The sequence below is a fragment of the Onychomys torridus genome, chromosome 11 (genome assembly GCF_903995425.1).
Source record: "Onychomys torridus chromosome 11, mOncTor1.1, whole genome shotgun sequence".
NCBI lineage: Eukaryota > Metazoa > Chordata > Mammalia > Rodentia > Cricetidae > Onychomys > Onychomys torridus.
Window position 1 is genome coordinate 54876935 of NC_050453.1, and position 14609 is coordinate 54891543.

The 14609-nt window shown below is 39.6% G+C and overlaps 1 protein-coding gene across 1 annotated transcript in view; it reads left to right on the forward strand.

The window, feature by feature from the left end:
* Nucleotides 1-14609, forward strand: part of Nek7 (NIMA related kinase 7) — a 131655-nt gene that overhangs the window by 73028 nt on the left and 44018 nt on the right. The window contains 2 exon segments of the mRNA XM_036201761.1: nucleotides 2709-2849; nucleotides 13779-13841. Of these exon segments, the coding sequence (XP_036057654.1) occupies nucleotides 2709-2849; nucleotides 13779-13841 (204 nt within the window).

Consider the following 14609-nt stretch of genomic DNA (forward strand, 5'->3'; position numbering starts at 1 on the left):
GATTCGTCTCGTTTTGGGTTGATTAGCAGTAGCAGAAAAAAAATATTAGTTAAGAATGAAATTATTTTACCTCTACCCGAGAAGCTCTGAATGGCTGCTAGGAGAGGGACCATCTGTTCTTTAGTGGGATGAGTGATACCAGGTATGCCAACCATACTCCTGGGAAAGCCCATGCTCAGAAGTAGTTGACCAACACAGAGTGGACTCCATGGTTATTTTGTGGGTACTTTGTTGTTGTTATGGCTTGTTGGTCTTTTTGTCTTTGGAGGTTTTGTTTTGTTTTCTTTGTAGTTTTGTGAGAGCGAGAAGGCGAGAGAATTTCAGGTTGGGTGAATGTAGGGAGGGGCTGGGAGGACTGGAGGGAAGGGAGAAGAATATGATCAAAATGTATTGTATTGCAAATTTAAAAAGAATGAAAAGATTTCCACAAAGACCGTAAAATATTTATCGGGGACTATAAGGGTCCAGCCCCTCAATATTCCCCTCCCAGGAAGAATCTACAACCAGCTGATAATTAATCTTTGATGAAAAGAAACGAATCTATGTACACGAAACTCCTTAGTTCATACACTTTATTATTGTGTGATTGTTTTCTCTCTACACAGCTCTCATGTTTAGCTCCTTTCTTGCCTGATTTCTCTCTATATTTACTTACTGTCCCCTCTAAGGTTCTATCTTCATGGTTCTATCTTAATTCCTTCAACTAGTTCTGTCCCTTCTAGGTTCTCATCCATCTAGTTCTTTCCCCTATCAGCTCCTTTCCATCTCCTTCTCTCTCATCTGGCTCTTCCTCATCTTCCATCTCGTTCCTCTAGTACTCTCTTCTAGTCCTTCAATCTAGTTCTTCCCCATCTCGGTTGGTTCCTCTCAAGTTCTTACCCATCTAGTTCTTCCATTCTCTTTTCTCTTCTTCCTTCTCCATCCTGTGCCCTGGAAGTGCCGGTATAAGAAGGGAGGGTCTGAGCTAAATTGTGTAAAGCTTTACTTAATGTCCACCTGACCTAGGTGGTGGTGTCCCCTTGTGGAATTTACCTTAAGTCAGGAGACTTGCACATGGGCTGCTATTGTTAGTCCTTGGAAGTTGAGCACCCACCTGGGCGGTGCTTCCTGTAGTCCTTGAAAGTTGCTAAGGGAGCTATCTGATTCCAGAGAAAGCCTTTCCTGAGGCTGTTCTCCAAATTCTGGAATGTGTATGTCCAGAGAGTGATCAGTCCACACTGTTAGCCCTTCTTAGGGAAAAGTCAACTGGGAAAACTATGAAGGCACACATGATTTTCATAACAGAAGACAGCTGATATATAACAAGCCAAGTAACACCAAAAACTCCTTGGGATTTGGCTTCTTCTGGAGGAATTCCCTGATCCCTCCAGGTAGTGACTTTGCCATAACCAGCTGAGTTCTTATATATTCCTGCAGCCCACAGCAAATATTATTTAAAAATATAATAGTATAATGGCAAACTTCTTGCCACTGGAAATATTTGTTTATTTATTCATTCATTTATTTACTTATTCAGCTAGCTCATTAGTTTTTCAGAAGCTAAAATACTGGCAGGAATTTAAGAAATTGTTGCATGTATTAGTGGACAAATTAGAATAAGTGATTATATGTGTATCACTGCCGAGTAGAGGTCACAGTCTCCCCATGGCCTGAAAACTTATCTCAATAGCTCAGCAATATGGAAATTCCCTCCCTCCTCAGAAGAGCTTCCTGCTCTTATCTGGAGGATGTCTCTAGGCCCAGGATGCCTGAGTTCTCTCTAGGGTGACTCTTGACACAGTTCCCTGCAAAGGCTCTTCCCCTGATGACCCACATGCTAATTAGGCAAGTGCTCTAGCCATTTTGATAGGATCCTACTACCAGGTACAAAGCCTTGCTATAGGAGCATTCCACTTAATGTAAATTAGGGTTTGTCCCCAGGCTCCCCAGTCCTAAACATTCCTTAGTTAGGTGGTTCACTGAAATCTTTCTCCTGGAGGGCCGTCTCCATTCATACCCACAGCCATCTTGAACCCTATTCCCTGCCTCTTCCCTCCAGTCTCCTGGACCAGTGCATCCAACAATTCCAAGTAAGAAACAAAACCACCTGTGTGTATTGGGGGGTGGTTGTAGGGGGTGGCGTTCATTTCAATTCAAAGAATCTTTGAGAAAGAGAGTAAGCACCACAGAAAACAAGAATGCTTGATACTGGCTTATACTCTGTGAACTAAAGACAAATTACAGGAAAGTCTTACCTAAAATTTCAAAATCCTTCTCCTCCTCTGTCACCCATTTCCCTTGGTTTATTATGTTTCTTGTTCTTTTGTTTGGTTTGTTTATTGAAACAGAGTTTCTCTGTAGACCTGGCTGTCCTGGAACTCAATCTGTAGACCAGGCTGGCCTAAAACTCAGAGATCCAGCATGCCTCTGCCTTCCAAGTGCCAAGATTAAAGGTGTATGCCACTACACCTGGCTAGCTGTCCATTCTTAAATGCTGTGTACATTTAATCTTATTATCATCCCCCAAGCGTCCTATAGTGTAAGTTCTTCCAGGTTAGAAGTTGTATCTTCAGTTTCCTGGTGGATTCTGAGGAGCTCAAATGTTATTGGCATGGGCTGTTGGCAAGTTTACTCCAGGTAGTATGTATGTACCATACCATTACCTACTTAAGTCACATTTTTGTGTCTATTGTGTGATTGAACCTTCTTTGTACTATTTTTAATTGCAGAAGGCATTACGACCAGATATGGGCTACAATACCTTAACCAACTTCTGAATAGAAAAGAAAATCAATCATGGACAATTTAGTGAAGTTTACAGAACATCCTGTCTCTTGGATGGAGTGCCAATAGCTTTAAAAAAAGTGCAGGTAAGATGGTTCTAACTGTATAAATCCATGTAAGATGATGGTGTCTAAGAACTAGATGGGAAGCACTTGGGTCCTGGAAAGAGTTGGGTCAAGGAGCTATAGTTTGAGCATCCTAAGAAAGAACATTGTATTTTAAAAGTGTCTTTTGAAGGTAAATATGAGGCAGAAATTAACTTTTCCATAGCGTCTTTTGCACAAGGCCATGCTAAATCTGTTGTGTTATAGTTTTATTATGTGTTCCTCTAATAAACAGAAATTAATGTTCCAGGCTTTAAAATGTTGACAACTATTTCCCCCCTTAACCAACCATGACTGGAAGTGATGGTAGATCTCAAGAGGTAGAGGTATGCTGTCGCCATCACTTCCAACTAGACATTGAAGTAGAGTGGCTCAGCTGGAGCTCTGTATCTATTTGTTACTGAAAGAAGTGATTGGTTCATCAAACACACTGCATGACGTCAGTGAGTGGCAGGTGAATCTTATGGGGGAGGTGACATAGAGGAAGTGAGAGCACTGACCTGGGATTTACAGTCTCTGTGTTGTATTAGTGTCACTGTAGAGTCCGTTTTATTGGCCAGTTTTACTCTTTTTGAATTTGTTGATCATTTTTGGCTCCTCTCCCAAGCCTGGCCCTAACCCTCATATTCTAGTCTCCCTGAACACAGATAATGAGCAAGCATGCCTACTTTCCAGAGCCCTGCCAAGTTCCATTTGTCCCAACTAACGAGGGTCCTCAGCCTGGAAAGCACTTAGCCTTTTGTGCTAAAGTATGAATGGCATCACACAGTTTACTTACCTGCTCAGTGAATGAGTTGTTGTTGCTTCCTGCCATCTGGGCCCCATTTCGCTGTGTTACTTGCTCTGAGACCCTGTGTTTGTAGAAACCTCTGAAAACCTAAATGTCTTCTTTTTATTTTTTTATTTCTCACATGATCAATATGCTTGTAGTAGTCCTTACAGAAACAAAGTTTTCATTCATACTTCAAAAATGAAATATTAGGGTTAGGCATAGATAGCTCAAGGGAGAGTGCTTACCTGCCATGTGTGAGCCAGTGTGTTTGATCTCATAGAAAAAAAAAAACCATATTTTAAATGAAAGATCCATGTGGCATATGTTTAGGTTATAAGCAACAATGGTGGTGTCCCTATACCCAATACTCAGCTTAAGAAGTAAACATTAAAATATTTTTTATTTGTGTCTTTTACTCATTCCTCAAAGGGATCTACATTATAAATGTGGTGACTGTTGAGGTTCCTTACAAGTATTTGCGTGCATGATATTGTTATATGTTTTTTTAGTATGAACATGTAAGGAATGCTTTTTAATTTGTGCCTAAAAGTAGAAAACGTGTTCTGTAGAGCATGTTTGTATACCACAAGTTAATTCTGGGTTGTTTTTCCAAAGTTGGACTAGTTCATATTATTCCTGGCAGCAGAAGGCTGAGGCAAGAGGGTGGTTTTGAGTTTGAGGACAGCCTGGATTCTATAGCGAGACCGATGTAGGATACAGATGTTAGTGTTTGGAAAACACACGACTTGGGGTAAGATTACTCCTCTCCTAAAGACTCTTTAATTCATATTAAAACTCTAATATGTTCCAATTTAATAGTCTGGCTCTCAGGACAAAGAGTTTGCTTAAAACAATTGCATGTTAAACCCTGTGGCATGGACTCCTGATTGAAGTAAGACTTTACAGAATAGAGATGTCAGTTTGAGCTATTGGGAGTTGAAGCCAGGCTATAAATGGGAGGGATGGAACTAGGAAGAGGAATTTGAGCAGTAGGCAAAGGATTCTCTACAGATCCTTAGGCGGAGATGCCTTCAGATTTCAGTAGTCTCAAAATGCAGTTACAAATTCCTCACTCAGTTCCTCATGGAGGAGAGGAAACCTCACCTTTTGCCGAAGGTGGTGGAGGAGACCAAGGGATAAAATTCAGAGGCTCTCTGGGCTCCCCTGTTGGTTCCCACTGACTGGATACGTGGGAAAGGAACAGGGCTCTGGTTCTCTCCTATGATTCGTGTTTAATGGCAAAGCCTTGTTAGTAGAGCCAGGAAGGAAGAAGGGCGTGGAGGTTGGCTCCTGGGAAGGAGTGTCTTCACCCCTTAGGTTCTCGCTAGCACCTGAGCTCCTTCGCCTTGCCTGTGTTTTGCTCTTTGTCGTTCGGAAGGCTGACAGTGAGTGGGTTAGTGTGTATAATTGCGTTTCTGTTCAACGTCCACTGCCCTCTTTGAGTCTGGCTGCCCCTGTTTTGTGCCATGTGCCTCGGATGCTGTAGGAAGGTATCAGTTTGCTTAGGATTTTTGTCATTCCTCAAGTGTGGATGCTGTGCTGTCTTCCCAGTGCAAACCTAACTTGGTACTGAAGAGACGAATGATGCTATAAAGCAAGACCTAGCTTATTGGATTAGGGAACAGTGTTTTAAAGTTTTATGGGGAGAATTGTATTTGCATCTCAGACATGTTATTGATTTCTGTGATGTATTACACTTGTGTTGAACTAGGAAAACCACTGTTCTTCATTTTTAAAAATAGTAATCTGCTCTCCTTACAATGAAAGAGCATTGCTAACCAGGTGATGTTCTGCTGTGAACACTTCCAAACAAATATTCAATTAACCCTACATCATTACTCTCAGAACTCTGTGAAAATCCTTCCAGAATGTTTTGGCTGTGTGCTGTGCAGATGCTAAAGTATTGCTTCTGTAATTATTTCCATGTTTGCAAATCTATAGTGGAATATTCATAACTTCACCATCTGATCCCCGAGCTTAACCTTCAGGAACCTTAAGGACTCTGTCCTGTATCATGCAGTCCACTTATGTACAGCCTTTAAGAACCAATGTGCAGGCCAGACAGTAGTGGTGTACATCTTTAATCCCAGCACTCAGGAGACAGAGGCAGGTAGATCTCTTAGTTCAAGGCCAGCCTGGTCTACAGAGGGAATTCTAGAACAAGCTACACAGAGAAACCCTGTCTCAAAAAAAAAAAAAACCAAAACCAAAACAAAACAAAAAAACCAAACCAAAACAAAAAAAAATCAAAACCAAAAACAAAACCAATGTGCTGGATTCCAGCTACTTCACTGCAGTTTTGCCTGTGTCTGTAAAGTGGAGGGAGTGTCTGTACTGAGCTTATTGCTTATTTGAAATTATAAAGAAATCAGAAAGCCTAAAGCACACAAGAACAGAAAACAGTCTTTTAAAAACCCATATTCATTCCATTATGGTTCCATTTCAACGAGTAAGATTGTATCTTACCTGATGTAACCACTCTGAACCTCTTTGTGTTAATTTTTCTTCCCTGTCTGTGTTTTTTTTCATACACAGCTTCCCTCCCTGCTGATTATACAATCCATTCCATCCACTTTCTTTAATTACTTAGTGTCATTGGTCAGGGTATAAGACTAGGAGACCAAAATATTTGTGCTGGGATTTAATGAAATTCTAATGGTAGCGGGTGATAGAAGAAAGGCCTTTCTAAAATCCTGGCATACGCTTTGATGGGAGCAGCTCAAAGGAACACAGATTGGCGGGCGGAGCTGTGGGAGGGCTTTGCCAGAACTATATATGGGTCAGGTGACTCTCAAACTTCTGCACTTTCTCCTGGAAGATTGTTGAGGAACTTCTTAGATCTGGTACCCATGGTCTCTGTTCACTCTTGTTAGTTCATTGTCCAGAGCTATGGTATGACTGGAGTGTATGGTATGGCCTTACCTGTCTAAAAGCAGGGGAGAAGTAGGTATTTGGGCTTACGGTATCTCAAGTAATTTGGCTATTATTACTGTAATTTTTGAATACTACCAAGTAATTTGATCCATAGCCCATTAAAGTTTAATTTCTCTTTGCTTCCTGGGTTATATGTGTTCATGACACTATTCTAAAAATATGCTTCATGTACATTTATTAAAAACTTCATTTTGAACATTTTGTTCAAATTCATCTTTTTGATCTTATGAAACTTCCTGGAAATGTATTCTTAGGTATTTATTGATTTACTCATTTTTAGTTGTTTTAGAGCATTAGGAGTATAACTTTAAAAATTGTCAACTACGATTTGCCCCTTTTTATGTGATAATTTTAAGTTCTAGAGTCTGTGTATGTAGTCAGATTCTACATGTATGTATGTATGTAATTCTGTATGTATGCATGTAATTCTGTGTGTATTAAAATTTAATGCACAGTGATGGCTTCTTCCATAATGCCCCAGTTGATGTCCATGTCTTCATAGCTTCTCTAGCCGTAGACTCAGTCTGTGCTGCAGTTTGCTATGCCCACTGAACATGATCTGTAGTTTTTATGAGATTTCATTGTTTAATTTCTGTAGACTTCTTTCAAGCCTGGAGTTAATGAAATATTGAAAACTGAGGGATATTTGTAAGGATGATACTTAGTCAGCATTTTCTTGAGCAGAGAACAGTTGAGGCTGTTGAGGTAAGGTTCACTTGAAAAGGCAAATTAGCTTTAAAGTAAATTAGTCTTAGTAAAGTAGTCTTAAAATTAAAGCTTCTTGGACCAATGAGATGGTTCAGTAGAAAGGTATTTGCTGTGCAAGCCTGGTGACCCAGTTTCAACACTCAGATTCCACAGATGGAATGAGAGAGTCAACTTTTCAACAGTTGGCCTCTGACCTCAACTTGTGCACCATGGTAGATACATCCACATTCATGCACAAGACATACACACACACACACACACACACACACACACACACACCACAATTAATAATACAAATTTAAAAACTAAGTCTTTTTTATGCCTACAATCTTATTTGAAATCATTCCAGGCATAAAAAATAGTAAATTTGTAGTCTTATTGAGTGTTAAATAGTATTGTGAGATTCTAATGAATTTAGCTTAAACAGATGACTAATGTCAAAATGGGCTTTTCTGATTTTAGTTCCAGTGACTAAGTGCAGTGAAAGTCACTTTTTATTTGTATTGTTGAAGTTTTTTTTATTATATCTATTAATATTTGTTGGAGCTCTCCTATATGGCAGATAATATTGAGTACTAGGGACTTGGTAATTGAATGGTTAGGTAACTCTCATTGTGAGAGACAAATTAATAAGTTTTAGACTTCCTGAAAGCTTCTCCACCAATGTAGCAAACAGAATCAGACTGAATTGGAAAGCCCAGGTTTAATGGGTAAAGTGCTCTCTGGCAATTCCCTGGCCCCGCAGAGAGGAGACGGGCACGTGAGACCGAAGATGTGTCTGTTTTCAAGGATGCCACTTATAAACCCTGTGGGAGTAGTCTTGAGCCTCTCTGGGGGAGGAGCTGTGTTTGGTGGGCTTTGAAGGGGCGGGTTTAGGAAAGAGATGGGGATGGAAATTGATGTGGAGCTTCCACCAGACTCCTTCCAAACATTCTAGACTCTTTGAGTATAGGGATGCCAGGGTGCCAGGGGTTGAGGTGGCACAAATAATCAAATCAACTAATTACATACCAAAACCAAATGACTGTGTGATATTAGAGTCAACCGTAATGGAGGTGGACAGCTTTTTGGACTGTGTGTGGCAAGGCAGTGTCTTCCCTGAGGATGTGAATGAAACCTAAGCTGAGGTGGAGAAGAGGAGTCTGTAATACAAACAGCAGGAGTAAGGAAGTTCCCAGAACAGAGTGTACGGTCCAAGGTTGGCGAACAGGAGAGTTTTAGAATTGACTAAGAGCAGATCACTGTGGGAGGGTGAAGTAGTATTGGGTTCCAGAGCTAGAAGGTAGTCTAGACATTTGAGGGGTTCTTTCAAAGACTTTGGAGAGAAGTTCATTTATATGTTGCTATAAGAGTAAGGTAACCATTGAAGAAGTTTACATGGGTGAGTAATACAGTCTAGAATATTTTTAAAGAATAAACAACTATGCAAAAAGTGGATTCATCATTTTTGATATACAATGTTATCTACAAATTGCTACTTGAGAAGTATTCAGGTATTAAGTAAATGTTAGTTGCAATATGAATGAGATAAAAGCATGAAATTTTAAACGTTTTGTAAATATTAATTAGAAGACAGCAAATTCATTGAACTATCTGTGGTTTCCATGTTGGAGGCGGGTTTGAAGGGCAGTACACCTGTCCTTTGTTCTGACCTTGTTCTTTCAGTGAATCTGGCCTGGTTAGCATTCCCACCTCCTCACACACCATTCCCATGTGAAGCGTTGCTTTCCTTTGGCACAGCATAGTCCTTTTCAGTATGGCTTGCTTGTCATGGCCACCTCTCATCATGTTCTGTTGCAGTAATCTCACCCTTCCCAGTGTGGAAGACAGCGCTGTCCTTCTCCCTTGACTGTTTTAATTATACTTTGAGTCTCTCTCTGTTTTTATTTCTGTCCATTCCTTGGCATGATCTTGACCTTCCTGGGGCTAAGCTCATGGTGTCTGTATGTCCCTGACTATGGCCTCCCTCTGTGTTACCTGTTCTGTCTCCAAGTCTCACTATCCCCCTCCAGCTATTCTCATGTCTTCCCCTTCCTCTTTCAAACCCTACTTGTCATTGACCTCATCTGACTGTCAAGTACCATGCAATATTATTCAGACTTCCTTGGTATCTGTAACTTGATTTCACACCGCTCTGTTATTTTAGTCATTTCTAAGACAGATGCTATCACATTCCAGTCCCTCTTTGTCTTTCTAATCCTTAATCCTCATTTGTCTCCTGTGTTCAAGTCTTTGTTCACACGTTGTCATTTTTCCAAGTCTCCCAGCATAGAGGGCTCAGGTTCTTTCTTGAGAATTTGCAGGTTTTCTTTGCAAGTTCCTCTCTCTCTCTCTCTCTCTCTCTCTCTCTCTCTCTCTCTCTCTCTCTCTCATAGGAACTGAGTGATAGAGGGAGTGTGGTTGTACCCCATTCACTAGGCTCAGTACCTTCCACCCACTCTCTGTAGAAAGCTTTTGTGGGGGTGAAGGGGGCAAATTGAGGCTCTCCTTTTTTCTACTACTCAGTAAAGACTGGGGGTTCTGCTGACCATTGGGTAGCTTGAAAAGAGGGAAGGAAGCCTTCTTCTGATGTTGGGTTAAGTGGGGCAAAATGTGGGGAACAACTGAGGCATTTTTAAGTGTGAGGCTGAAGGAGGGATGAGGATTTGTCACAGGATGACGAGGCTACCCAATGTAGGGACAAGCTGCTCAATTTATTTATTCAGGTCCTTTAACGTAGTAGGGCCCAAGAGATGATTTCCATGTGGGAAGTTTAAGATATTTACACTCGTTGTTTATGGGTGCACATATGTATATATTACACTCATTGTGTGTATGTGTGTGTGTCTTTGCTGCATTTTATGTGTCCTTTCATAATAGTTCAATACGTGCTTTTTTTAGAGACATTTCTATTAAGTTACATGAATGACTCTTTTTCAAGATGGACTGATATTAACTTTTGAGTTTTGTAAGTTATGAGTAATTTGGATGAAATTTAAAGATGACAGAGAAATTCTCTTCAAAGTGATTCAGAGAATACCAAGAATTTATCAGCCATTACTTACTTAACCACAACTAATAACTGTCTCTCACCAAGAATAAAATAAGTTTTGAAGCCAAAGAAACCTTGGATTGAAAATAATGCCTCCTGAAGCCTTTCTTATACATGTATGTAATGTAAAAGTCTTTTTTTGTTTTACACACACACACACACACCCGTATTTTTTTTTTCTTCTGTCTTTCCTTGCTCATTAAATCACCAGGCAGCTTTGAATCTGTGCTGGGAATGATTTATTCCAAAGATTCAGCCTTTACTGTTGTCTTGACATGTTGACTAAAGAAAGATAAGATACGCATTTCCAGTTAAATGCGTTTGTAAGTATATTTGTTTCAGAAAGTGTTGTCACATTAAATGTGCCAGCAATGAGTATTTTTTCCCCAGGGTTTAAAGAGCAATTTTTGATGTTGTTAGTTAGTTAAAAATAAAACTCAATTCACCATTATAAATGGACCGAAACCTAATATGAGCTAAATGTATATGGTTTCCATGTAGCACGCACGTGTGTGTGTGTGTGTGTGTGTGTGTGTGTGTGTGTGTGTGTGTGATATGATTTTCTAAAGCCTTTGTGCTTCTCACTCTCAGGCTCTTGTTTTTAAAATAGTCTCCCATCTAAGAGTTGTTGATTATTGTGATTATTTCTGTGAGTCTCTGGGTTTGGGGCTTTAGATCTTTTTAATCACTGAGGCTGCTGTTCTTCTTTCCCCTCCTCTTGGGCAGGTTTTTCATAGGGAGCCTGTGGTTACCCAACACACCAACTCTCCTAGGAAGGTTCCAGTTACCTCGATACCTCGAGTCCTAAGGCCAGTGGTTCTGAGAATGGTGTCAGCACTCAGGACTAACCAAGAATTTGTCATTTCTCTTGGTGCCCATTTGGATGGATATGTGTGTGTGTACATGTGTGCGTGTGTGTGTGTGTGTGTGTGTGTGTGTGTGTGTGTATAATTTTATATAAAATTTTAGATGGTATTATAATTATTTTATATAATATTTATATATAAATAAAATTTTATACATATATACATTTATAGCCAAGGTCTCATGTATCCCGGTCTCACTTAAAGCTATGATTAGGATTACCTCGAACTTAACTTGGTGCATGACGTTCCTCTTCTCTTCAGTAATGGTGACCCTAGATATATTTCAATGTTAGTTGTTTCGTTTTCATCCCTGATTTTGGTGCCCGTTTATAGACAACCTATTTCCTGTCTCTACCAAAGCCTCCTATAGAGAGCGCTCTAACAACTGGTAGTAACCCTGGCACCCTCCACTAACCTCTCTGTCCTCTGCCTTCTGCTCCTCTGAGCTCCTGTTTTTACCCTAAAACTGTATGAATCACTGCAGCAAATGGAAGGGGCTAAGTTTCGGTTCTTTAGTCTAGTAGGTTTATGGATGCTATGTTTGTCTTCAACTTGAAATTAATGTCCTTGTTTGATTTTTGTACTGCTGTTAATTGAGACATGATTATAAATCTCTGTGGCATAACTGATAATTTACTACATGTGTGCAATATGTGGTGCTCGGCCGGCATCATTACGGTAAATTTCTCTTTGTTGGGAAGCTGCAAATACCCCCTCTTTTAGTTCCTCCTTCAAATAAACTATGTAGTGAGTTATTATTTATAGTTTTTGCCCTATGGTGTGTACTCTAGAACATTCAGATCCTCTACTTGTTATGTAACTGTACCTTGTACCCATTCTCCAACCCCACCCTCTTCTTAACCTCTGGGGAGAACTGTTCTCTTATATTGGTTTTATTTCAATATGAGAAAATTAGAGCCCTGTGCATCTTGGAATATTCAGAAGCATATCTATTAAAAGTTGCCTCTGAATATAAGCTGTAATTATGTGCCCTTATCCTAGATTCGCGTCTATGAGTCAGATGTCTTTCATTCTGGCTAGTAGAAGCCTCTAATTTTTTTCTACTTTTAATGTTATCCCTTCCCCACATGGGGGTTCCCTTTGAGGTTTCTGATACGGCACTTCACACACACATTTTAGTATTGAGTATCTATGAGTGTTAGAACTCAGAGCAGGCCCAGCTAGTGTGAAAAATCACTGGCTGTGGAGCTAGCTGAAAGATCCAGGCTTCAGGTCTCAGTGTTAGTCCCTGTATGACTGCCATCACACTATCACAAGTCCTGTGCCTCCATCCTTGCCTCCAACTTGCAGCCAGCTTTGCCTGTATGAGGTTCTGGTAAAGAGGGCAACATCCACTGGGAGGTGTCAGTATTCTTTCCCTAATTAAAAAGATTTGGTTCTGGGTGATGGTGGTCCATGCTTTTAATTCCAGCACTTGGGAGGCAGAGGCAGGGGGATCTCTGTGAGTTCAAGGTCAGCCAGGTCTACAGAGTGAGTTCCAGGACAGCCAAGGCTGTATGGACACAGAAAAAGCCTATCTTGAGAACAAAAAGCAAAAAAAGAAAGAAAAAAGAAAAATAAAAAGGTTGTTTTGGATTGCCCCAACGAATTCAAGCTACATACCTACCTGACTGTGTGAAGTGGCAAGACTCAATTCCAGTCGTTCACTAAACACATCATTAATTTTAAAAAATGTTAAATTTAATCCACTTGCAATATAATAACTAAGATTTGAAAAACATTGTTTTCTACATATTTAGGACCTTGAAATGACCTACTTTCAAAGATACAGGAACATCCTTTTGTTCATTTGTTTCTGTATTTTTCTTCCTCCTTTTCTTCATTATAACATCCCAAGGATGCCTTGTAAACTTTTGTTTCCTAATCCCTTTTCATGAAAAACTTATGCCAAATATATAGTGTATCTGATATTTATGTGTACCTGTACTTGGTATTTAAAATAATAAAATTTTGCCACCCAAATCTTCAAATGATCAGTCATCACCCCTTTGTGCTATACCATCCCTGTCAAGCATACAAGTCAGACCTATTGGAAACCATCTGTACATCAGAGTAGAGGTTTGGAACAGGCGGCTAGTGGAGGAACTAACAGTAAATGCCTCTTGCCCCACTGATGATGCATAACCCTTTAGCAGTATCTTAAGTTTTGAAGCATCCTTTTCTTCATCTACAGCATGGGAATGCTGTTATCTTCGTAACAGTTACATGAGAATTAGATGGAATGGTTCATGAAACGCACACAGTTATGTTAACTGTTCAGTGCACATTGATTATTATTGCATTATCTTATGGATCATCACCTCCATCCTGGTCATTTGATTAGCAGATGTGAGTGCCAGTATATAACCAACTGTTTGCTTTTTGGAGGAAAAGCATCTAAGGTTTTTGTTGTTGTTTTCTGTTAACATAAGGTAAAGTTCGTATGGACTTTCACAGCCAATAACTGCAAATAAAATTTTCATCTCTCTGTGTGTATATGTATATGTATATGTATTTGTATAATATGTTACCATGAATTTACATGTTAGGCTAAAGTGTAGGTCACTATTTTATTAAATGATTCTAAACTTCCTTTTTAGATATTTGATTTAATGGATGCCAAAGCACATGCTGATTGTATCAAAGAAATAGATCTCCTTAAGGTAAGTATTGAACTATGGGCTATTTTTTAATATTTCTGAATATGTTGATAAAAATATTTATTAAAATGTCACACTGGTTTCATGTGACACTGCATAATTTAAGGGTTTGTATGTTTTGGAGAATATAATTTTGATTTATGATAGAATAATTAAATCACAATATTAGGTAGAGTCCACTTTTTCAAAACAGAACAGATACACAGGCCTAAAACACCAGAGAAGTTTTTTTTTTTTTTTTTTTTTTTTTAAAGAATGGTCTATGTAGCCTATCCTCCTGGTTAAATACTACAAGTGTATTGGTGTCATGTCGCGATGTGTCATACTGAGAGCCTGGACTAACCCAGATGCTTCGCGGTGGTAAACACTTCTGAAATCAGTTCTACAGACATAGACAAAGTAAGACAGGAATTAATATTAGTTCCTTGTCCACCCGAGAGTGTGATGTGGGTCCAGTAACCTGGTCAGTGGTTCCTTGTTAGTGATGTTTTTACAGAATGACTTTTGCTGTATTTATTTGTTTTCAGTGAGGTATGGTGGCTCCCACTTTGATCCCAGCACCTGGGAGGCTAAGACAGGAAGAACCTGAGCTCCAGGCCAGCCTGGGCTGTGAAGCAAGAGCTTCTCTTTAGAGAAAGGAAAAACGTTGTGTTTTATGCATCTGTGTTATGTTCTTAAAATGTATCAGTTTTAACCAAAGTATTTCAAAACTATGTTTTCCCACTCTTTGCATTTGAAGTAACTGTTTTAAACACACACACACACACACAC